The sequence below is a fragment of the Phascolarctos cinereus genome, unplaced genomic scaffold, assembly GCF_003287225.1.
Source record: "Phascolarctos cinereus isolate Bilbo 61053 unplaced genomic scaffold, phaCin_HiC Scaffold_9;HRSCAF=440, whole genome shotgun sequence".
Classification (NCBI taxonomy): Eukaryota; Metazoa; Chordata; class Mammalia; order Diprotodontia; family Phascolarctidae; genus Phascolarctos; species Phascolarctos cinereus.
The window spans coordinates 254,014,481-254,037,865 of NW_027556402.1; the positions used below are offsets into that span (position 1 = coordinate 254,014,481).

At 48.9% G+C, this 23,385-nt stretch overlaps 1 protein-coding gene and 1 pseudogene across 1 annotated transcript; both read left to right on the forward strand.

Annotated features, from left to right (window-relative positions):
* The first annotated feature begins 13,273 nt into the window (after nucleotides 1–13,273).
* POLR2G (RNA polymerase II subunit G) lies at nucleotides 13,274–17,163 on the forward strand. Its single transcript, XM_020968373.2, has 8 exons — nucleotides 13,274–13,382; nucleotides 13,494–13,603; nucleotides 15,873–16,032; nucleotides 16,136–16,186; nucleotides 16,289–16,354; nucleotides 16,466–16,537; nucleotides 16,686–16,719; nucleotides 16,880–17,163. Exons 1-8 carry the CDS (start codon nucleotides 13,371–13,373, stop codon nucleotides 16,891–16,893), a joined length of 519 nt encoding a protein of 172 aa, XP_020824032.1. The 5' UTR covers nucleotides 13,274–13,370; the 3' UTR covers nucleotides 16,894–17,163.
* Nucleotides 17,164–17,268: 105 nt separating this feature from the next.
* Nucleotides 17,269–20,710, forward strand: LOC110195519 (large ribosomal subunit protein P1 pseudogene; annotated as a pseudogene).
* Nucleotides 20,711–23,385: the final 2,675 nt, after the last annotated feature.

Genomic DNA, 23,385 nt, shown 5'->3' on the forward strand with positions numbered 1-23,385 from the left:
CCTATGGCAGTCAGTCCAACAGGACAAAAGACTTTTTTGCAAATGCCCTTGATGACTTAAGAAGGGAGGTGGCAGCAAAAAATGCTTATTGTCTGGGAGGCTCTTTCTTGATGGAAGCCCAAATGACCAGCAGGAGGGGGATGGCTAAACCAGCTGTGACCGTTTTTGGAGCAATGAAGACGGGTAAGGGCATAGATGGCATCAAAATCAGGAGCAGCTGAGGATCTCTGAGTCTTTCCTTGCCTCCCCCTAGCTTCTCTCTTCACACCCTTCCCCCAATTATTTTGTATTGCTTTCTATATATTATATACTCAGTGATCTGTGTAAGTGGTATGTCCCAGTAGAGTGACCCTGGGCAAGTCACTTAACTCCTATTGCCTCATCAAAAAAAAAAAAAGAAGAAGCCTGGAAAGGTAGGAGGGGAATGGAACAGTTTGTATTTGATCCTGGAGCCTGGAGGGAGCCACTGGAGTTTTTTGTTTTTCTGGGTTTGTTTGGTTTTTTTTTTGGCTAGGCAATGAGGTTAAATGACTTGCCCAGGGTCATACAGCTTGTACGTGTCATGTGTCTGAGGTCAGATTTGAACTCAGGTCCTCCTGACTCTAGGGCCAGTGTTCTATCTACTGCGCCACCTAGCTGCCCCGACACTGGAATTTATTGAGTGGGAGGTGAAGTGACCAGATCTGTGCTTTAAGATCACTTTGATAGTAGAGTGAAGGATAGACTCTTGTGGGGAGAGACTGGGGGCCCATGGGCCCACCAGAGCTCTTGCCGTAGTCCAGGTGTGAGGTGATGAGGACCTGAGCCAGAGTTGGGGGCAGTGTCCAAGGAGAGGAGGGGGCACATTCAAGAGATGCTGCAGAGGTGAAATTGACAGGCCCTGGCACCATATTGGATGTGGGAGGTGAGCGATAGTGAGGAGCCAGGGCTGACTCTTAGCCTGTGAGCCTAAGGGGCTGGGAAAAGGCTGCCCTCTGCAGTCATAGGGAAAGTAGGAAGGGGGAAGGTTTAGGAGGGAAAGTGAATGAATGAGCTCCGTTTTGGACATGTTGAGTTTAAGGAGTCTGTTGGAGTACAGTCTGAGACGCCCGAAAGGCCATTGGAAATACAAGATTGGAGGTCAGCAGAGAGGTTAGAGCAGGAAAGGTGGATTTGGGAATCCTCACCTAGAGACGGTAATGAAGAGAGAGCAGTGTTGGTAGAATGAGAAGGTCAGAAGCCAGTGGTAAGGGGTGAGGAAGAGAGAAAGTGGAGGCCCTGTTGTAGCCAGAGGAGTTTAGCTCCAAAGGATGGATGAGAGGTAGGATGGTCATGAGCAGGGAGAGAAGAATCCAGTGAGAGCCTGTTTGTAGGCAGTAGGGAATGAGCCAGTAGACAGGGATAGATTAAAAATAAGAGAAAGAGTGGGGATGACGGAGGGGGCGACCTGTTGGAAGAGGCAGGATGGACCAGGGTCACCTGAGCGGTCCAGGGGTTTGTCTTGGTCAGGCCACCTCCTTATGTGACACAGGGAGGAGGGGGCAGAAGATGCCTGAGTGAGGGGAGATGAGGGAGAGGGGAAAGAGAGGGAGCTCACGGGGAATGGCCGTGAGCCATATTTGCTGTAAAATATGGAGCCAGGATCTCAAATGAGAGTGGGGGGAAGGCGAGCCAGAAGAGGTTTGAGGTGGGAGAGTAAGATCTGGAAGAGCCACTGAGGAGAGGGGAGAGTGAGTGGATAAGGGAGATGCAGCAGATGGCAGAGCAGCAGTGAGGGCCCGGGGGAGGTCGTGCAACATGAATTTGTAACTTAAACCCAGTCAGAACAGTTGTGTGATTGTCTTCATCTTCATTCTGTTGCATGTGCAAGAGCATGGCAGTGCTGAGCGCATAAGGGCTGAGCCCCGGTTGTGTGGCATCCTCGATATGACAAGGGGGTGAGAGATTCTAGAGAAGGGGGCAGTGCAGAGGGGAATTGGTTCACCAAGGAGTCAAAATGGGGAGAAGAGGGGGGAGGGGCTAGTGCAGGGGAGAGTGCCTGAGAGAGATTTGAGGGGTCAAGGGACTGAATCATGCCGCAGAGAAGAATTATGGAAGAGAAAGCAGAGGAAGAGATGAAAAGCCAATAGATTATGGTCAAATAAGGAGATTTCAGAATTGTACACAGATGTGGTCCAGTTGTGGGTGACGCGAGATCGAGGGTATGACCAGCTTTGTGTGTGGCTGAGGTGGGGTGAGGAGTCCCTCACAGCAAGTGAGAAGGTTGAGGGTATCTGAGGGAGAATCCAAATGAATGTTGAGGTCCCCTAATGTGAGGCCAAGAATTGGGGAGGAGAGAGAAATTTTAAGCCAGGTACCAAACACATTGAGGAAAGGAGACTGGTGGGGGTGGGGGAGGTTCTAGACAACAGCTACGAGTTTTTGATTGGGTGTTAGAGAAGAATTGCAGGAACCTCAAGAAACAGAAGTTACTGAGTAATGTACCTAGGGGGAGGAGGTAGAGGGGGGGGAGCAGCGGGGCGGCAGGCTGGGGCAGTGGGCCGGGGCGGGGGGCTGGCTGGGAGCAGGGTCCGTCATCTCGACCTCTGCCAGTGAGCTAGGCAGAAGTCAAGGAGCTTGGGCAACTGCAGCCCTGTTGCCCAAGATGTGCTCTCCGTTCTCACCAGGTACCAGGCCCTCAGAGGCCCTGGGCGCTCCTGTCCCACTCCCGGCAGGCGCCAGTCTCCAGCAGCCCACCCGCCTACAACTCCCCTCCCCAGGCCCTGCCCGCCCCCCAAACGAGAGGCTGGGCCAGAGGGTTCAAAGAGATTCATTCGGGGCTGTGGCCACACTGGGAGGCTTGATTCTGCCCTGCTTGTCGCTGACTGAAGGGCCTCAGGGAGTTTTCAAAGCCTGGGCGATCCTGGGCAGGTTGCTGACTCTCCCTAGCTTCAGTTTCCTCATCTGTAAAATGAGGGGCTGGACTCAAAGACCGCTGAGGTCCCAAGGTGGAACTTCAGGTTTGCACTGGCGGGTGGAAAGTCCGCCAGCTCCAGGACCAGGCTGGTTGGTCTGGGGCCCTGGGGTCGAACTGTGCCATAGCTGTCCACTCTTCCTCCATCCCCGATCTGCTCCTGCTTCTTGGCTCCTTGACCTTCCTGTGCCCTCCTCATCCCCCTTTCTTCTTCCCAGCTTCTGTAGGTTCTTGGAGGCCTTGGGCTATCAGTCACTCTGACTACTGCCCACCTGGAAAGGCATGAGTAAAGCAACATGGGGTCCAAGAGGTCCGATGAGGAGGGAGAGCACTGCAGGTGGCGCGTACAGCCAGTAAAAATGCCCGGAGGCTAGAGTTTGAATGTCTTATGCAGACAGACACAGCAAGCAGGCCCTGTGGGCTGGAGCACAGAATACATCAGCGGGGCCCACAGATAATCAGCCCAGGAATTAGGCTGGATGCAGGAGGCCAGCCAAGCAGCGGGCATCTTCACCTGACAGCCACGGGGGCCCAGCAGTGAATGACACTGTCAGTTTGAGGGCCATGGGTAGGGAGGGGTGGAGAGGGGAAAGCCTGGAGAACAGTGAGAGACAAGAGGGGATGAGGCCTGGCTTGGACCAGGCCATCTTAGAGTGAGGAGGAATTAGTAATAGCATTGCTTTAAAGTTTGCAAACCACTTCTATCTCATTAACAAGTGTATGAGGAAACTGAGGCTGGGAGGGGTTCAGTGACCTGCCCAGGCTCACACAGCTAGTGAGTGTCCAAGGCAGAATGTGACCAGCTTCTATGGATGGGGCATTACGAAATGGGCTTGTGGGGCATCATGGAGGGCTTGCTGTGAACCCAGCCCATGCCGCAGGTTGTGGTGGGCCTTCCTCTGCCTCGGGCAGCAGCTTCAGAGTGAAAGTGGAGAGGGGGGCACTGGCCACAGTCCAAGGCTGGGCTCTGGAAGAGAATCAGCAAGGGGAGGCGACAGGCAAGAATCACTCGAGGGCTGAGGGTGGGAAGGACGGAAAGGGAGGCCAGAGGAGCCTAGGGATGACGGGTTGGGTATGGGAGCCTGGGCAAGGGTCAGGGAGCTGGGGTGGTCGATGATCTGGGATCTGGCTCGTCTGCAGGGACAGCAATATGGCTGAGAAATCCTTTACTATGAGGGCAAACATGGAGGGTGAGGAGAGTGAGCTTGGGGGTGGTTACAAGCAGCCTGCGGGCTCTGTTGAGCTGGGCAGCTCCTCAAAAGTGTCCCTGAGTGAAGACCTAGGAGCAGCAACTGTCCCATCTGGTCCCCCCATTTGTGAACCTTTGTGGCTGCAGAGCTGCCCAGCAGCCCGTGTGCCCCTGGCCAGACGTCGGACCTCCAGTCCATCCTCAGCAAGCCCAGGAGGTGAGGAAGCCCCAGTGCCTGACAGAGGCACGGAGATGCTCCCACTGCATTTTCCCATTAGCCTCCCTCGGCTCTCCTGACCCTTTTATTCCCTTAGCTCCCCAGGGCCTTCTGGCCTCTGGCTAGGTGCCCACATTCCCCCTCCCATTGCTCTTGTCTCCCCATTTGATGGAAGCCCTAGAAGACAAGTACTTTTGTTTTTGACCTTGGACCATCCATAGGGATCTGCGGACTCCTGGCCTTAGGCGCTTCTGCAGAGACGTCCAGTGACTTCTCCATGCCCCCTCTCTCTCAGGTTCTGGCAGAGCTGGGTTTAGCCCTGCAGGCTGCAGCCTATGGCCGATAGCTTCCTATCCAGTTGCACATCACCTGCTGGCATCACCCAGACCCTGATACGTTTGTGTTCCTGGAGGCCCTGAACATGTCCCAGCCCCCTCTGTCGTTAGTGCTCTCTCCATGTGGTGAGATCAAATTATAATAATAGGACTAGCCTTTAGGCAATGGCTTTATAAGCATCTTGTCAGACCCTCCCCCAAACCCTATGAGGAAGGCATTACAGGTATCATTATCTCCATTTTAAAGATAGGGAAACTGAGGCTCTGTAGGTGGCTTGCCTGTGATTGTAATGCAGAATATTATTTTACCATTTAGGTAGTAGGGCCCTTTAGGCAATGGAAAGCAGAAGTTGCTGCTTAATCTTGCCCCAGACCTCTTTCCTCCTAAATCTAAACAATAGTGAAATGTACTCCTGCATAGTTTAAGCACAGCCCATACCTCCAAAGCAAATGGATAAGAAAACATGCAATACAATGGCTTTAGATAATTATGTTTATGCCAGAAACCAGGACACCTGGTCTGGTTTGTGTGATCCCTGACCTGTAATGATGGGGTGCTCGGATGCTTGTGCTTATGCTTTTGCCCCAAAATGCCTCCCTAGTCTCAGAAACACTATCTCTGACAACCACTCCCCAGCCCAAGGATGCTGTGCCTAGCAGTATTCATGCATGGGCCTCAGCAAGATCCTTATCTGGCTGCTCAGGCCACAGCCCTTAGATCATATGTCTGGAAGCCTCCATTGCAAGAAAGTCTGCAGAGCATTATCATATCTACACAGAGGGAGAAGGGTGTCCTTGACCAGCCAGACTTCAAAGATCCATCCCCCTCCCTGTCCTGTATACTCCCTATATAAACCCTAGCTCGACCCCTGTTGGGGGCTGCTTGATTTGGATGTGAATATCCCTGGCAGCCGCGCGCTAATAAAGTCCACAATTTAAAATTAGCCTGGGTGGTCAACTCGCTAATTTCTCAGTATAACATGATCACATAGCTAGTCAATAAATTTCGATGTGATTCAATTCAACAAACTTTTTTTTAGAAGCGCTTTTAAAGTCAGTTTTATTGTCTGAATTTTACAAGTAGCCTTTAGAGGCTTCATACAAGAATTCTGTCACAAAGCTCTAATAGTCTGCCAGTCCCCAAACAAAATTTAAAACAAAATAAAAACCAAACTTAGGATAAGCAACACTTCAGAACTCTCGGGTGTTAGCAATATTTCCCATTTACAGATAATATCAGGCATTGTACAAACCTCCTTCGTACAAATCAAAGAGAAAGAGTCACAATCTTTGCAAAATAACTCGGAAATCTTCCTTTTCCCATAATGCAAGTATTGCTGGAGAAGAACTTCATGAGGGGAGGAGGAAATCACAATGTGGAGTGAAATTTTGGCTAAAGATTTGAAGGAGAGAGAGAATATGAATGTATATGGCTTTTCTTGGGGTCGGGGAGGGAGAAATGCTTTTTAAACTGTATGAAAGAAAATTGGAAAGATGTAAAAATGAGGAACAACTGTTGCAGGCCCATTGCTCAGTTAGTTACAGGGATGATGGCACAGATTTTGTGATTGTGAAGGCTCGGAGGAAAACGCTTGGGCTGCTTTCCTCCAGAGGGCCAACCGCGCTTTAGAGCCGTAGTGGGGCTCAGCATTAAGGCCCTTTAATGGTGTCCTATCAGACCCAAACAGTTGGGGCTTTTTGAATTTAAATGAAAATCAATCATTTCTTCAGAGAAACCCCTTTGGGGGCCTCGGTTTGGAAAATCCCATGCTTTGATGTCGCATTAGGGAAAAGCCAATTCTAGGTATGTTGTTGGGCTTCTAAATATTGTTATCCTGTCTGCTGCATTCAGAAGGCAAGCGAAGGCTCTTTACGGTTTTATGCTTTGATTCTGTCACCAGATTTTGCTAACGTCCCCTAGCGAAGACAAACACTGAATCTTCTCGGGGTACTTCTGATCAGCGTCAGTTGGACAGCTTTTTGTCTCATGTCTCTTTTCCCTTGTGTCCCACTAAAGAAAAACCATCCAGAGGGACCATCCCTTTTTGATCACATAAAATGCAGACAATGGAGTTGTTGGGATGGCTCATTCAATGAACGTGGTGTAAGGGAATCTTAAACAACTTTGTCTTAGGGCCAGGAGGGTTTTTAGAGGTCAATTCTACATTAGGAGAGATTGCTTAAGATTTCACTTAAGAGGTATATTTGCCCTGTGGAAAGCAGGTGGAAGTGTATCTGCAGGAAACCACAGGTGACAAGGCCTGTGGTAATGTGGGATGTGGAAAAGGTCATTAGTAACACGCCTCATGCTTGGTTCCTAGCTCTGTTCCCCGGCCTAATCCTGCTGTTCTGGGTAACTCGGTGAAAACCAGCATTGACTCAGATACAGCTCCTCATCTCCAATCACTTTAGCAAAGAAGTAAGGAACACAGCCCCAACCCTAACCCTAATAAACAATCCAAAAGAAACATGTGCTAGTTTTCTAGGCATCACCATACTTGCCAGGAGAGCAAGAAAAACCTTGGATTACCTGAAGCAGAGAGGAAAGAGCTGATGAGAAGTAAATGATGTCATTTCAGTCTAATCCCCATTTTTTTTCTTCATAAATTACAGAGATTTTATTTAGTATTTTATTTTCCCCCAGTTACATATAAAAACATTTTAACATTTGTTTTAAAAACTTGGTGTTCCAAATTCTCTCACTTCCTCCCTCTCCACCCACCCTCATTGAGAAGGCAAACAATTAGATATAGGTTATACATGTGTAGTCATGCAAAACACTTCCATAATAGACATGTTGTAAAAGAAAACAAACCAAAAAAAACTAGCCCTCAAGAAAAATAAAGTAAAAAATGTGTGTTTCAGTCTGTATTCAGACACCATCAGTTCTTTCTCTGGGGATGGATAGCAGTTCTCCTTTTAAGTCCTTCAGAGTTGTCCTGGATCATTGTATTGCTGAGAAGAACTAAGTCATTCACAGCTGATCATCTTAAATATTGCTGTTACTTTGTACATAGTACATTTCACTTTGAATCAGTTCATATAAGCCCAGGTTTTTCTTTCTTTTTTTTAGGCAATTGGGGTTAAGTGACTTGCCCAGGGTCACAGAGCTAGTAAGTGTCAAGCGTTTGGTCAGAGGCCACATTTGAACTCAGGTCCTCCTGACTTCAGGGCTGGTGCTCTATCCACTGGGCCACCGAGCTGCCCCAAGTCCAGGTTTTTCTAAGTATCCTATTCATCATTTCTTATAGTGCAGTAATATTCCATCACAATCACATACCACAATTTGTTCAGCCATTCCCCAATTGATAGGCTTCCCCTCAACTTCTAATCCTTTATCCCCAGAAAGGAGCTACTACAAATATTTTTGTACATATTGGTCCTTTTCCCTTTTGTTTTTTATTTCTTTTGGGACACAGCTCTAGTAGTGTGTATTGTTAGCTCAGAGGGCATGCACAGTTTTATAGTCCTTTGGGCATAGTTCCAAATTGCTCTACAGAATGGTTGAATCAGTTCACAGCTCCATCAACGATGCATTAATGTCGCATTTTCCCCATATCCCTTCCAACATTTGTCATTTATCTTTTCTATCCTATTAGCTGATCTAATTGGCATGAGGTAGCACCTCAATTGTTTTAATTCTTTTTTTTTCCAATCAATAGTGAGATAGAGTACTTTTTCCAATGCCTGTGGATAGCTTTGATTACTTCATTTGAAAACTGATCATATCTTTTGATCATTTATCAATTGGGGAATGACTCATTGTTATAAATTTGACTCAGTTCTCTAAATGTTTGAGAAATGAGGCCTTTATCAGAGAAACTTGCTTCAAATTTTTTTCACAGTTGCTATTGCTAACTGTATTTCCCTCCATCTTATTCCCTCCCCCCTTCATTCTATTCTCTCTCTCCTTTCACCCTGCCCCACCTCAAAAGTATTTCCCTTCTGACTACTCCCTCCCCCTATCTGCCCTCCCTTCTATTCGACATACATTTTTAAATGCCTACTGTGTAACAGGCACAGGCAGCTAGGTGGCGCCATAGCTCACAGAGCGCCAGACCTAGAGTCAGGAAGACTCATCTTCATGAGTTCAAATCCATCCTCAGACACTTATTAGCTAGGTGACCCTGGGCAAGTCACAACCCTGTTCGCCTCAGTTTCCTCCTCTCTAAAATGAGCTGGAGAAGGAAATGGCGAACCACTCCAGTATCTCTGCCAGGGAAACCCCACGTGGGGTCGTGAAGAGCGGGACAGGACTGAACAGCAAAATGTCCCAGGCTCTGCGCTAAGCACTGGGGATACAAAAAGAGGCAAAAGATAGTCTCTGCCCTCAAGGAGCTTGCCATCTAACGGGGGAAGATAACGCATGAAAGGAGGGAGGGGGCAAGGGCACCAGGGGGTCCCTGGCCTAGGGGCATCTTGTTCTGTGGAGCTGAAACCAGGCAGAGTCACAGGTGAGAGGGGGAGAGGCAGGATTCGAACCCAGGTCTTCCTGACTCCATGTCCACCTCTCAGCCCGCCAGGCTGGAGTGACTCAAGCTATGGATCCCACTAGTTCAGAGCCGAGTCTGCTCCAACCCTGATCCAACGGGCTCTTCCGTGGGCCTGCACTGCCACCCACAACACAACCGACTGTGACGCACCTGGGTGGTGGGAGGGGGCATAAGGCAGAGGCAGGGAAGGCCCAATGTGCTTCCCACATAGTAGGCACTTTATAAGTAATGATTCCCTCCCCCTCCTGTTTGGGCATGGAGGTGACACTTTAGCGTTGGCAAAGCACTTTACAAATATTAATTCATTTGATCCTCACAACCACCCTGGGAGGTGTGTTGTGGAACTCATTTTACAGATGAGAAAACTGAGGTAGACACAGGGTCCATCACCCAGTGTCTGAGGCTGGATTTGAATGCAGGTTTTCTTGACTCCAAGTCCAGGGCTCTATCCATCGTGCTGCCTTCCTGCCTCATACATTGGTCAATCAATGAGTTCCTTTCAGGCGGACAGTCTTGGACTTGCTTTGCCTGTGTAGAAATACCCTGCTTCTGCCTACAGGCTGCCTCTGTCTCTTAGACTTCTCAGCCTGACATCCCACAAGGGAGTGAGTGGGCAGAGCTGACGTTTGAACTCCGGTTCTTGGACTCCACACTCAGCAGTCTTTCACCAAGCACTTTTTTATCTATTTTGAAAATGTTTTACAAGCATATCTTATCTAACTGCAATTGCACATTTTTTTTAACACTCAAAATAAAAAGGTAGAATCTAGCAAAATGAATTCCCACCTTAGCCATGTGTAGGTAGGTCTCATTCTGCATTTTCAGTCCATCAAATCTCCTTCATCTTTAGATATTTGGACATGTGGTTTATCTTTTTTCCCCCTTTCTTTATTTTTCAATATTCACTTTTATAAGATTTTGAGTTCCAAGTGTTTTTCTCCTTCCCTCCCTCCCCCCTCCCCCCCTCCTCCCCAAGAAGGCAAGCAATCTGGTACAGGCTTTACATAGCCAATCGTATTAAACATATTTCCACATTAGTCATGTTGTGACAGAAGAATCAGAACAAAAGGGAAAAACCATGAGAAAGTCAAAACAAAACAAAACAATGAGGAAATAGCATGCTTTGATCTGCATTCAAACTCCATCGTTCTTTCTCTGGATGTGGAGAGCATTTTCCATCATGGGGCCTTTGGAGATGTTCTAGATCCTTGCATTGCCGAGAAGAGTCAAGCCTATCAAAGTCAGTCATCACACAGTGTGGCTGTTACTGTGGACAATGTTCTGCTGGTTCTGCTCATTTCACTCTGCGTCGGTCCATACAAGTCTTTCCAGGTTTTTCTGAAGTCCACCTGCCCATCATTTCTTTTTTTTTTAATTTTTTAAAATTAATTTATTTTGATTTATCATCAATCACTTCCGTAAGCTTTTGAGTTTTAATTTTTCCCCCCCTACTTCCCCAGCTCCTCCCCAAGATGGCACGCAATCTGATGTAGACTGTATATATATATATATTCCTATTAAACATATTTTCAGATGAGTGATGTTGTAAGTAAGAATTAGAACCATTAGGAGGAACCACCTGAAAGAGGAAATAAAACTCAACAGAAGAAAAAAATAGCAAACAGTATGCTTTGATCTGCATTGAAACTCCACAGTTCTTTCTTTGGATGTGGATTGCATTTTCCATCATGAGACCTTTGGAGATGTTTTAGATCCTTGCATTGCTGAGAAGAGCCAAATTTATCAAGGTCAGGCATTGCACAACGTGGCTGCTACTGTGTAGAATGTTCTCCTGGTTCTGCTCACTTCACTCAACATCAGACCATACAAGTCTCTCCAGGTTTTTCTGAAGTCAGCCTGTTCATCATTTCTTATAGCACAATAGTATTCTATTACATTCATCTACCACAGCTTGTTCAGCCATTCCCCAATTGATGGGCATTCTCTCACTTTCCAATTCTTGGCCACCACACAAAGAGCTGCTATAAATATTTTTGTACATGTGAGCTGTTTTCCCATTTGTATGATCTCTTTGGGATATAGCCCTAGAAGTGCTATTGCTGGATCAAAGGGTATGCACATTTTTATAGCCCTTTGGGCAGAGTTCCAAATTGCTCTCCAGAATGGCTGGATCAGTTTACAACTCCACCAACAATGCATTAGTGTTCCAGTTTTCCCACATCTTCCCCAACATTTATCACTTTCCTGTTTTGTCATGTTGGCCAATCTGATAGGTGTGATGTGGTACCTCAGAGTTGTTTTGATTTGCATTTCTCTAATCAATAATGATTTAGAGCATTTTTTCATATGAATATAGGTAGCTTTAATTTCATCTGAAAACTGCCTGTTTATATCCTTTGACCATTTATCAATTGGGGAATGACTTGTATTCTTATAAATTTGACTTAGTTCTCTATATATAGAGCAGCTCTTTTTGTGGTGGCAAAGAATTGGAAATTGAGGGGATGCCCATAAATTGGGGAATGGCTGAACATTATGTGGTATATGAATGTAATGGAATACTATTGTGCTACAAGAAATGATGAGCAGGTGGACTTCAGAAAAACCTGGAAGACTTGTATGGACTGATGCTGAGTGAAGTGAGCAGAACCAGGAGAATGTTGTACACTGTAACAGCCATGTTGTTCGATGACCAACTTTGATAGACTTACCTCTTCTCAGCAATGCAAGGATCTAAGGCAATTCCAAAAGAGTCATGAAGGAAAATGCTATCCACATCCAGAGAAAGAGCTATGGAGTCTGAATGCAGATGGAAGCATATACCATTTGCTCTCTTTTTCTTTTTGTTTTGTTTCTTCTTTCTCGTGGTTCCTCCCATTGAGTCTAATTCTTCTTTACAACATGACTAATGTGAAAATAGGTTCAATATGAATATATAGAGAGAGCCTATATACAATTGTACCCTGTCTTGGGCTGGGGGAAGGAGAGGGAGAAACTCAAAATTTTATGGAAGTGAATATTGAAAACTAAAAAAAATTAAAGAAAAAAATAACGATTATATACAGTGAGGTTAATGCAAAGTAATGGGGGGGCACTCAGCTGGCTATAGAGGTAGGGGGGACTGCTGTGGTTTGTCCTTCCTTCTGAAGAGGATCATGATGACAGGGAGGTGATGCCATGCCTTGAAAGTAAATTGGATTTAAGTGAGGCAGGGCTGTGCAAAGTCACCAGCCTCGCTTTCTCCACCACAGCAGGACCAGATATGGATCTGGACGACTGGAGATGACCCTGGAAGGGGGACTAGGAAAGGTCTCAAGTAGGAAATGGCATTTGAAAGGAGATTACAGGAGAAGGAAGAGAGGGGCTCAGTGCCCATACTCCAGGGTAGATAAGACCCGAGCCCTTTGGGGTACCCCCTCCCCCCTGGGGTCAGCAGAGCCCTGAGCCATGAAGAAACCTGGCAAGGCTGGACGATTGAGAAGTGGACACGGAAAGACGCTGCTTGACTGCGTATTTGTTATAAAGGTTTTGTTTTTTCTTTTTCTGTGGGTGGAGGGTAGAGAGCACACAAAGCGATCAGCCCTGCAAGGTTGGCTGGTTGGGGAGTTAAATGAGAAGTTTTTATATTTAATCATAGAGGTCATAGGGAGCCAAGGAAGCTTCTAGAGTCGGAGTGGTCGCCACTTAATAAACGCTGGGTGATTGGACGGCTGGGGTCACACGCCCCGCCCGTCAGCCAGGCTTCTTCCCGCCTTCCTCCGAGATCACCCAAAACAAGCTCTCCTCCAGCACGTGGCGGGGCTTAGGGGCTGGGGGCGGGGCCTTGAGGACCGGGTCTGGAACGAGCCAATCAGCAGCCGCGAAGGAGAGACGAACGTGGACTAGGCTGTGGGCTCCGTCCTTAAGGGGGGGGGCCTTGTCCAGTAGCCAATCAACTATCCCCCGCGGGAGGCGGGGCCCAGGGAGAGCAATAGAGAGCTAAATCAGAAGGGGTGGAGCAATCCTGAGAGCCCAGAGACTCTAGGGTGCGTGAGGTGGGGGAGGAGGAGAAGCGCGCGAGGGGCGGAACCGGAACGCGCACTAGCCAATCAGGTGGCCCGAGGGTAAGGCAAAGGAGCGAGGCTGTTGTGGGCGGAGCCGGGAGGGGCGGGCCTTGTTGCCCCGGAAGCTCCGTGGCTTCCGGTCGGGCCTGCGGATCCGAGCCCCTGAGGCGGCTCCCTCCCGCCCTCGGTTCTCGGAGACGATGTTTTACCACGTGAGTGCCGCGGAGGGGGGGGGAAGGGGGCCGGGGCGGCTGGGGTGGGGGGGCGGAGGCGCGGGCCGCAAGCCCGGCGCCTGGTCCCGCCGCACCGTACGTTTCCCGCAGATCTCCCTGGAGCACGAGATCCTGCTGCACCCGCGCTACTTCGGGCCGAACCTGCTCAACACGGTCAAGCAGAAGCTGTTCACCGAGGTGGAGGGCACGTGCACGGGCAAGTGAGTGAAGGGCGGGAGCCTTGAAGGCCGTGGCCAGGCCCCACCTACCCCTGGTGATCACTCCTGGGACTTGTGCTCAGGGCCGTGGGGAAAGAGGAAACGAGCACTTGGTGGGCGCCTACTGTCTGCCAGGCACTTTGACAGATGCCGTCAGCCCCGTGGGACAGACGGGGAAACTGAGGCTCAGGGTGGCGCAGTGAGGAAGTGATGGGATGCGTAGCATCCTGGATGGAGAGAGAGAGACAAGGCCCCCAGGGACGGTGGAGCCTAGTTTGGGAGACACCTAATGGTGGAGGCAGGATTTGAACCCGAGACTCTGATCCCAAATGAAGCTCCGTCCCTAGGGTTTTACATGAAACACTTGGAGGGCAGTGACTGAGAATGGAGCAGCTTGTCCAGAGTCTTGACTTGTCGTACAGCCAAGTTTGCAGAGTGCCTGGCCTGGAATCAGGAAGACCCGAGTTCAGATGTGGCCTCAGACACTAGCTGTGTGACCCTGGGCAAGTCACTTCACCCTGCCTGCCTCAGTTTCCTCATCTGTCAGATGGAGATCACCTACCTCCTGGGGTTGTCAAATCTGACAACTTGGAAAGCGCTTTATGAACTCTAAACCACTACATAAATGCTGGTCATTGGTGTTTATTGTTGTGACTACCCCTCCCCCCAACTCCCCCTTTTCTGGAGTGTTCTGAACCAGTATGGACTCTTCTCACGTGGCCTTTGAGACACTAAGGTCACAGCTAGGCCAGAAGGAGGGAGTGGGAGAGGACTTTATCGAGAAGGTATGGGGCAGCCTGGGGAGTGGGGGCCGGGGGAGAACCGGACACTGATCCATATGGTGACCTCTGACCTCCCTGCAATTCCTTAAAGTTTGCAAAGTACTCATGTTCTTCATTTGATCCTTAAACGTGTTGGGTAAGTCCCAGGGACATTGTTATCCCTGTTTTATGGATGAAAAGAGATGTGTGACTCGGCCAGAGGCCCAGATGAATACTGGTTCAATCGTGCACGCCAGTACTGTCCAGTACAGTCCGTGGGGTTTTCTTGGCAAGGATAGTGGAATAGTTTGCCATTTCCTTTTCCAGTGAATGAAGGCAAACAGAGGTTAAATGACTTGCCCAGGGTCACACAGCTAGACAGAGTCTGAGGCTGGATTTGAACCCAGGTCTTCCTGACTCCACTGTACCACCTAGCTGCCTCTCAGATAGTAATAAGTAATTAAAGGTGGGATTTGAACCCAGGTTTCTTCTGCTTCCAGAACAAATTAGAGTAGTATAAGTAGAACAGAAGAATTTGTCACCTTTCTCCCCAAATTGATTAGGAGTTCCTTGAGGCCATAAACCAGGAGTTTCAGCATTTTGAGTCCTTCCCCCCAACTCAAGGCCTTGCCCATTGTGAGGCCTGAGGAAACCTTGGTTGGTGGTGGAGAACTTGAGTAGGGGCTTGGAGGTTAGCAGCATGCCTTCCCTTTCCCTTTGGGGCAGGGGCTTCTTATATGCTTTGTTACCTTCATTTACTGAGAAGGAGCTGAAGCCCTGGAGAGGAAGGACACTCGCTTCCCAGGCTTGGCCCCTCTCTCCGTCCCGTCCCCCAGCCGAGGCCAGGCGGGAGCCTGGGGTTGCCTGTCAGGTCCACGTCACGAATCTCCTCTGAGGCACCTGGGGTAAGAGGGTGATGTCTTGTCCCGTGTCCTTCATGCCCTTCCTGGTGGCCTCATGGAGTCATTGAATTTGGGCTTTTTCTGCTGCTTGTTTACTAGGTTGTTCCGCTCATCCCCTTTTCCATGTTTAAATTAGCACCAAATACTTCAAAGATTACTTCTTTGGAAATAAGGTCATTTGTAGGGGCAGCTAGGTGGCTCAGTGGATAGAGCACCAGCCCTGAAGTCAGGAGGACCTGAGTTCAAATCCGGCCTCAGACCAAACACTTGACACGTACCAGCTGTGTGACCCTGGGCAAGTCACTTAACCCCAACTGCCAAGCAAGCAAGAAAGAAGGAAGGACAGAAGGAAGGTCAGTCATTTGAGGTCTGAAATGACCGTTTCAGTATCATTTCACAGTCTAGACTGGTCTCTGCATTAGTCTGGATTCGCATGAATTTAGGGTTCTAGGAAAGGAATGGAAAGAGGCCGAGCACCTGGGTTCGACGCCTAGCTCTGCAGCTTACCAATGAGCTGTCCTCCATCCCTCCCTCATCTGTACAGAGGATCTGGAGGGCTCCTTGGCCCTCGCCCCAACTGGCACCTTGTCCTTCCTTCTTCCCTTCCAGGTATGGCTTTGTGATTGCCGTCACCACCATTGACAACATTGGGGCCGGGGTAATCCAGCCTGGGCGAGGATTTGTTCTATATCCTGTCAAGTATAAAGCCATCGTCTTCCGTCCTTTCAAGGGCGAGGTTGTAGATGCTGTTGTCACCCAGGTCAACAAGGTGAGCCCTCAGAAGAGCTGGCTAGGGCTGGGTGGCGATGGGAGATGAGGACGCGCTGGGGGACTGCTCAGGGCCCTTTATTTCTTGCCATTCCTTGCTGCAGGTGGGACTCTTCACAGAAATTGGACCCATGTCTTGCTTCATCTCTCGCCATGTGAGTCCGGGAGCCTGGGTGGGGTGAGGAGAAGGCCTCTGTTCACGATGCACATTGAGCACCCGGTGGACCCACATCTGCACATTCTTGTTTCCTTTTCAGTCCATCCCCTCGGAGATGGAATTTGATCCCAACTCTAACCCTCCATGTTACAAAACAGTGGATGAGGTGAGAAGGTGGGAGGAGGAAATGAAATCGGCTGCTGGGATACAGCTGATGAGAAGGGTCTACCCCCCTCACCTGGACGATTCAGACTTGTGTCTGTCCCTCTGCCCCCAGGACATTGTGATTCAGCAGGACGATGAAATCCGCCTGAAGATTGTGGGAACCCGGGTGGACAAGAACGATATTGTGAGTGGTTCCCTTGCCAGACACATTCGGTGTGCTCAGCCTGAGTGACCCAGCTTTGCTGGGGGAGGGGGAGGGGGAGGCTGGGTCCCTGGGTCGGGGTGCTGGGCTTCAGTTGCTCTGACCTTGTGCCTTTTCTCTTCTCCTGTAGTTCGCTATTGGCTCCCTGATGGACGACTACCTGGGTAAGGCTTTGTCTAGGTCCTTTCTTCTGCTGCTGTTGGGTTGGGGGTGGGCCCAGCAGGGCTCCCGTCAAGCTGTTGAGAGGCCTGGCTGCCCCCAGGCCGGACCTTCACTGCTCTTGGTGGAGGGTTGCTGATTTTATTTCTCTGTCATTTGTCACAGGACTTGTAAGCTGAGTGGAGAGATCCTGGTGCACGTTTAATTTTGGTCTTCAACGAGGCGTGACAGGCCGTCTCTCGGCGTCCCCCAGCCTGGGCCCTGCTGCTCTCTGGAAGCCACAGGGAAGAAGGTTCTTTGTCTCCAGGAGACTTCTGGCCTCTTCTGATTCTTTTCAGAGGGCCATTAACCTCTTGTAACTTAGAAAAGGGCTCTTCGCTCTTGGGGCAGTCTGGAGCCTGTCCCCCTGGATGGAAATGGGCATTTAATAAATGTTGTCACATTCTTCAGTTCTTTCAGCTCTAATTCTCTCTTGCTGCCCCCTGACCCCCTCCCATGGGAAATTCTGGGGCTGTGACCCCGAGTGATTGGGGACTGCTAAAATGAGTCTTGTGCTGCACAAAACTTACACACTAAGGAGGCTGTAATAGACTGGGCCGCTAACCAGCCAGGCAATTCACTTCCCCTCTGGGCCTTAGTTTCTTTTATCTGTAAAATGATGGGGCTGGACTAGATGAATGCTGAGCTTCTTGCCAGCCCCAAATTGGGCGTTTGGTGAACCAGAAGGGAACCAGCCAGTGTGGTGCCCAGCAGACTGATGGTGCAGCCGGGAGATGAGGGCAAAGCCTGCCATCGAGCATCCCATGGCAGACGGTATGGATCACATGATGATGATGGACAGTCAGATTCAGAGCTGGCTGGAAGGCAGGACCCCCGGGGCCAGCTGTGTCTGGCAGCAGGTCTCCCCGGGGGAGCCCTAGGGATCTGTGCCCGCCCCTGGGCTGTTTAACAGTGATGTCATTGACTGTGACTGGTGAAATCTGCCAGGAGAGGCGACTAAGGCGTCGGGATGGTGGAGTCACGATCTAACGATGGCTTGACATGCTTGACTCTCAGACTGAATGGAACAAAACCAAGTTCAGTGGTGATACATGCCAAGTCTTGCACGTAAATATGAGTCATCTTCACGGTACAAGCTGGGGGAGGCATGGACAGACGGTTCTGAAGATGATCTGAGGGCTTTAGTGGACAAGTGAAAGATGAGTCAGAGGCAGACCTGGCAGGGGCTTGCGGTCAGTTCTCTGCTCTTGTCAGACCTTATCACCGGCCTCCCTCTTCAGATGAGAAGCCAGACCTAGTGCCTGGAGCCTTCCATCCCCTGCTGGGGGCAGCGTGTCCCCATGGAAGGGCTGCAAGGGGCCCTGCTGGGCGTCTTCCATCTGCCCCGAAGCAGCACCCGTATGAGCACCTTGTGCTGCCTGCCCAGTCTCCCAGCTGGCATATGGAGAAGGTGCAGGGCTCCCATCTCCTGCTGTGCTCCTCCTTTGAGGGAACAGGAGTGGTGTCCTCCACTGGGTGACAAAGGTCACCTGTCACATCCCAGTGATTCTGACCAGTGCATCCTTTGAACCCCAGTCCACACTACCTCTCCCCACCTGATTCCTTCTTTCCATCCCCCTCGACCTTGGCCCCCCAGAGGTTCATCCTGCCTCTACCCAGCCCATCCACAGGGCCCTCAGGAATGCCTGTCCCATAGGCAACAAACGTTCCTTCATCTTAACTCCTTCCCTCTCCTAGCTCTCAATGGAAGCTAGCTTTCACAGCCTTCCTGGCCACCTTCCCAGGACTGGCTGTGCCTCCACTCATTCTACTCGGCTCACTGGTCAAGACATTCCCTAAGTTCTTCCAAATGGTCTTGACAGTGTGATTGTATAAGTCATTCTCCTGGCCTTGTTCTCTGCATCATTCATGTCATATGAGTTCATAGGAATCCTCCCAAGTTTCTCTCCTCTTCGTCACTTCTCACAGCACAACCGTCTGCCGTATTTTCGTTCAGCCACACCCCGACGGACAGCATCCCCTTGGCTTCCAATTCTTTGCCACCACAGACAGCACTGCTATACGTGTGTTTGTTTACGTGGGTTCTTTTCCTCCTCCTTAGATCTCTTTGGGGCTGTTGGCCTCGGTAGAACCTTAACATCTTTCAAAGGGCCTTAAGGGAGTTCAGTGAGAAAAACAGAAATCTTGGGACTGGAATGGATTTGTTGTAAGGGTCTGAAGAGGGGAAGAAGAGGGAGGGTCAAAGGAGGAATTCACTCAAGTAGAAGAATCTTGCTACATTGGGGGGAGTGAGAAGGCAGATTAACAGGACTGGAGTGAGCAGAAATCAGGTGAACCTCTCATTGGTAAGAGTTTGGTACATACACCAAACTCGTCTAAGAAACAACTGGGAGGCATTAGAGACGAGATGGGATACTGGGAAGAGGAAGTCACAGGCAAAAAAAAGAAATGTCCTGATCCTGAAGATGGGACTGAAAAAAGAAGAAAAGAAACAAACTGGCCCCCAAGGGGTGCCTTAGACCTCCTCTGAGACAGCACACGGTTAGCTGGACCAATTGAGGCACGGGAATGGAATGGAATCTAGTGGGTTGGAAGAAATGACAGAAAATCCTGGGTTGTTGGGACTGCCAGAAGCAGAACAATTTCTACAATGACACCACCGCCTGACCCCTGAAGACTCCGGAGTCCCTGTGATAAGCAGCTTGCCCTCTCCTCTCAGAGGGGGAGGGGCATGAGGAGCAGAAGGTGTACATTGAGGGAGGATGTTTGACTTGATGATGCTTCTTTGTTAAAAAGGGTTTTTCTTCCCTTTCTCTGGGCTCTTAACTCGGGGGCAGAGTGGGAGGAAGGGGATTCAGCTATGGTGATGCTAAAAGGAGGGAAAACGTAATGTTTTAAAAGTGGACAAAACTAAAGGATGTTCAGAAGGGAACACACGTCAACAGGTCAGTTTGGAAATGAATGTGTAGAATGGACTATATGCTTTTTCCATAGCCAGCATCATGAAAGAGAGATTGGCGGTTTCACATAGAAGCCTCTTCTTGTATTCTGTTGTATGAAAATATACTTTATTAGGGTCCAAATTCAGAGTCAAATTTTTAAAAAGGATACTTGTCAACAGATGCTTCTTTGGGCAAGGTGGGGAGAGGAACAGAGTGGGAAATGTAGGCGATCTAAAAACAAAAGATATTAACGGTATACGTTGTAGTATTCCAACTGATCTTTCAAACCTAGGTCCCTTGCCCCCAAAACCTTCTCAGTCTTCTTGTACCTTATAGTACTCTTCCATCCAGTGACACTGACCTCCCAGGCATTCCTCATCAAGACACTCCATTTCTAGTCCCTCAGAATCCTAGCTTTTCCTCTGTTAGGTGTTTCCTATTCATCTCGTATAAAGTTTGTTCATATTTGTTTCCATGTTGGCTCTCCCATTAGTTTTTAAGCTCTCTGAGGATGGGGACTGTCTTTGCCTTTCTTCGTATCTCCAGTACTTAGAAAAGTGCGTGGGCACACAGTAGGCACTTAATAAATGCGTACTGGCTCTTCAGTTGTCTGTAAGGTGCTTGGTTCTTCTTCGGAAGCTAAGGCCTCGTTGGGGTGAACCCTCACTTCATCACTACAAACAAGTCTCTCCTCATCCTTCTGCTGAAATGGCCGTCTCGGAGCTCACTTGCATCTACTCTGCCCTCATCCTTTACAACAATGAGGTTACAGTCATGAAGGATAAAATCAATGCCCTCATTAAAGCAGCAGGTGTAAATGCTGAACCATTCTGGCCTGGATTATTTGCCAAGGCCCTATCCAATGTCAACATTGCAAATCTCACCTGCAGTGTAGGAGTTGGTGGACCTGCCCCAGCAGCTGGTGGTGCTGCCCCTGCTGGAGGGGCAGCTCCTGCTAGCACAACTGCCCCAGCTGAGGAGAAGAAAGAGGAAGCAAAAAAAGAAGAATCCGAGGAGTCTGACGATGACACAGGCTTTGGCCTGTTTGACTAAATTTTTTTTTTGTAACATTAAATAAAAAGCTTAACTCAACTAAAAAAAAAATGCTTACTGGCTGACTCTTTGAAGAACAGTCACCCAACATAGACCTTTCTCTATCAACCAAGAGCCCAAGTTTGACAGTAGGAACCTGGGTCTTCTATATTCTTGCAAAGTGCTCATCAAAGTTCTAAAAATGCCTTTGGCTTGTAGAGTTTTACATCAAAGTTACAACTTGGGAACAGGGTGTTTATCAAGTAGAAAGAGAAAAACCAATGATATTTAGTGATGTTGGAGTGTGACCGCTCCACGAAGTCTACCCATGGTGCCCTCTAGAATGCCTGTTCTATCATCAAGGAGCTTCAAGGATTCCCAGGATGAGAGATTTCAAATCACAATGATTCCAGTGAGTCATTTTTATGAGAATAGACCAATTCTGTCCTACATCGTGTCTATGAGAAGTTGGGGTTTGGATACCCTACAATGCCAACAAGAGTCTGCACACTGGCTATTTTGATCACCAACTTTCTAAAGTTAAAGGTATAGTAAACTTCTGGGTAAGCCACCAGACTTTGTTTTAATTTGCAAATCTGAGACTCTAATATGTTGTTTCCACAATACTACCTTCTGCCCATGAACCCCTTCCCCTTGGTCCTGGTGATACTCATTCCTTCCTAAACTTAGCCCTTGGCTTGCCCAACTCTCCTCCAGCTGTTCCTCTTGTATGACTCAGGTAACCACCTCAGCTGGACAGATTTTTAATTCTTCTCTGATGAACTCTTATCACACTCACCATAGTAACTGGTCCAAACTTTCTCTTCTCAAATCAACAATAATAGAACCTTCTGTCCCTTCCCCCTCAAGGCAAGCTCCTTTGCTTCTTGCTTGACTGAGAAACTAGAAACCAATTGCTAAGAACTTTCCTTATTCCACACCTTAAAGGCCCCCTATGTTTGTCCTCACTCTCTCCTCCTTTGTGATAATGTCTGAGGATGCCATCCCTTGCCTATCATCACTAGGGCCTGGTTTTCCAATCATTCCTTTTTATTCAATCTCTCCTTCCCTGCTGCCTACAGCCATGCTTACATCCTTAAAATATCTTCACTGGTTGGAGCCATTCCCCAAGGCATTGTCCTATCTCTCTTCTTCCAATTACAGCTAAACTTCTAGAAAAAGTCCTCAGCCTCTAGTAGTCTGGATTCACACCCCACCCGCTTCACTGAAAATGCTCTTTCAAAGGCTATGAAAGAGATTTTTCAGAAGCCACTACATACAATTTTATACCAGCAAAACAAAAACTTCTAGGGAGCTCGAAGAGTCTCTACAAAAATATAAAATACCAGAACGAGTAACAAAAGAAATGAAGCTCTGAAATGATACAATCTCAGAGAGAAACTGAATAAGCCATAATGAATTGCCAAAGGAAAAAACCATGAGGTCAGATGGATTTATGTTGTTTTACAAAATGGAGAAAAAAGTCCTTACCCAAGTCCTTTTTTGAGGCAATATGATCTTGATACCCATTCTAGGCAGAGGAGAACTGTAAGGGGGTGTGGGCAAGGGGTAAAGGGCATGGGGGAAGGGGAGGCAGATGATCTCACTGGCAAGTCCTCCCCACCCTCCTTATATGCAGTTCAAGTTCAAGTTCATTTAATGAAGCAGGATGAAAGACTTTAAATAAATGTTAAGGGTAGGAACTGAGGTTAGATTCCAGTTCAATCTGCACGTCCAGTACACACTCTGAACTCAACAAGTCCAAAACCGAACTCATCATCTTTCTCCCTAAACTCTCCTCTCCTTCTCCCTTCTCCATTACTGTAAAGAACAACACCCTCCTCCCAGCCCCTAAGGTTCACAACTTAGGGGTCATCCTGGACCCCTCACTCTCTTCCTCACCCAGACACTTCAGATTCAAACTATAGCCAAGGCCGGTCAATTTCACCTCTGCAACATCTCTTGTAGATTTCACCTCTGAAGAATCTTTGGACTAGGCCCCCTCCTCTCCTCTGACCCTGCCCCCACCCTGATACAGCCCCTCATCCCCTCACACCTAGACTACCCCAATAGCCGTTGAGGGGGCGGGGTGGGGTGGCGTCTGCCTTTCTCAAGTCTCCCCCTACTCCAGCCTGTGCTCCATTCACCCACCAAAGGGATTTTCCTAAAGTGCAGTTCTGACCACGTCACCCCCTCCCCAATAAACCCCAGTGGCTCCCCATGGCCTCCAGGATCAAATACAAAATGCTGTTTGGCCTTAAGCCCCTCCTACCCTGCCCCCTTCTCCCTTTCCAGTCTGCGTACACCTGACTCCCCCCATGCTCTTGGATGCAGTGACCCCGCCCCCGCGCCCCTCCCCCCCGGGTGTACAAGAACCTCCTTCTCTGGGCTCCGTCCATCCCCCCGGCCTGGAGCTGCTCTGACCTGCCAGCTAACGTCCCACCTCCTCCAGGAAGCCTTCCCCTGTGCTCTCCCTCTGTTAGATCCCTTCTACAGCTGGATCTCTACACGTTTGTTTGCACGCTGCCTCCCCCGCTGGGCTGTGTATCCCCCACGCTTAGCACCTTGCCTGGCACACAGTAGTAACTTAATAACTGGGCACCGAATTGCATTGAACTGAATTGGAAGGGCGAGGTCCCTGGGTGGGGAAAGGGCTGCAGAGATAAAGGGTAAAAACAGCATTCTAAGAAATGATCA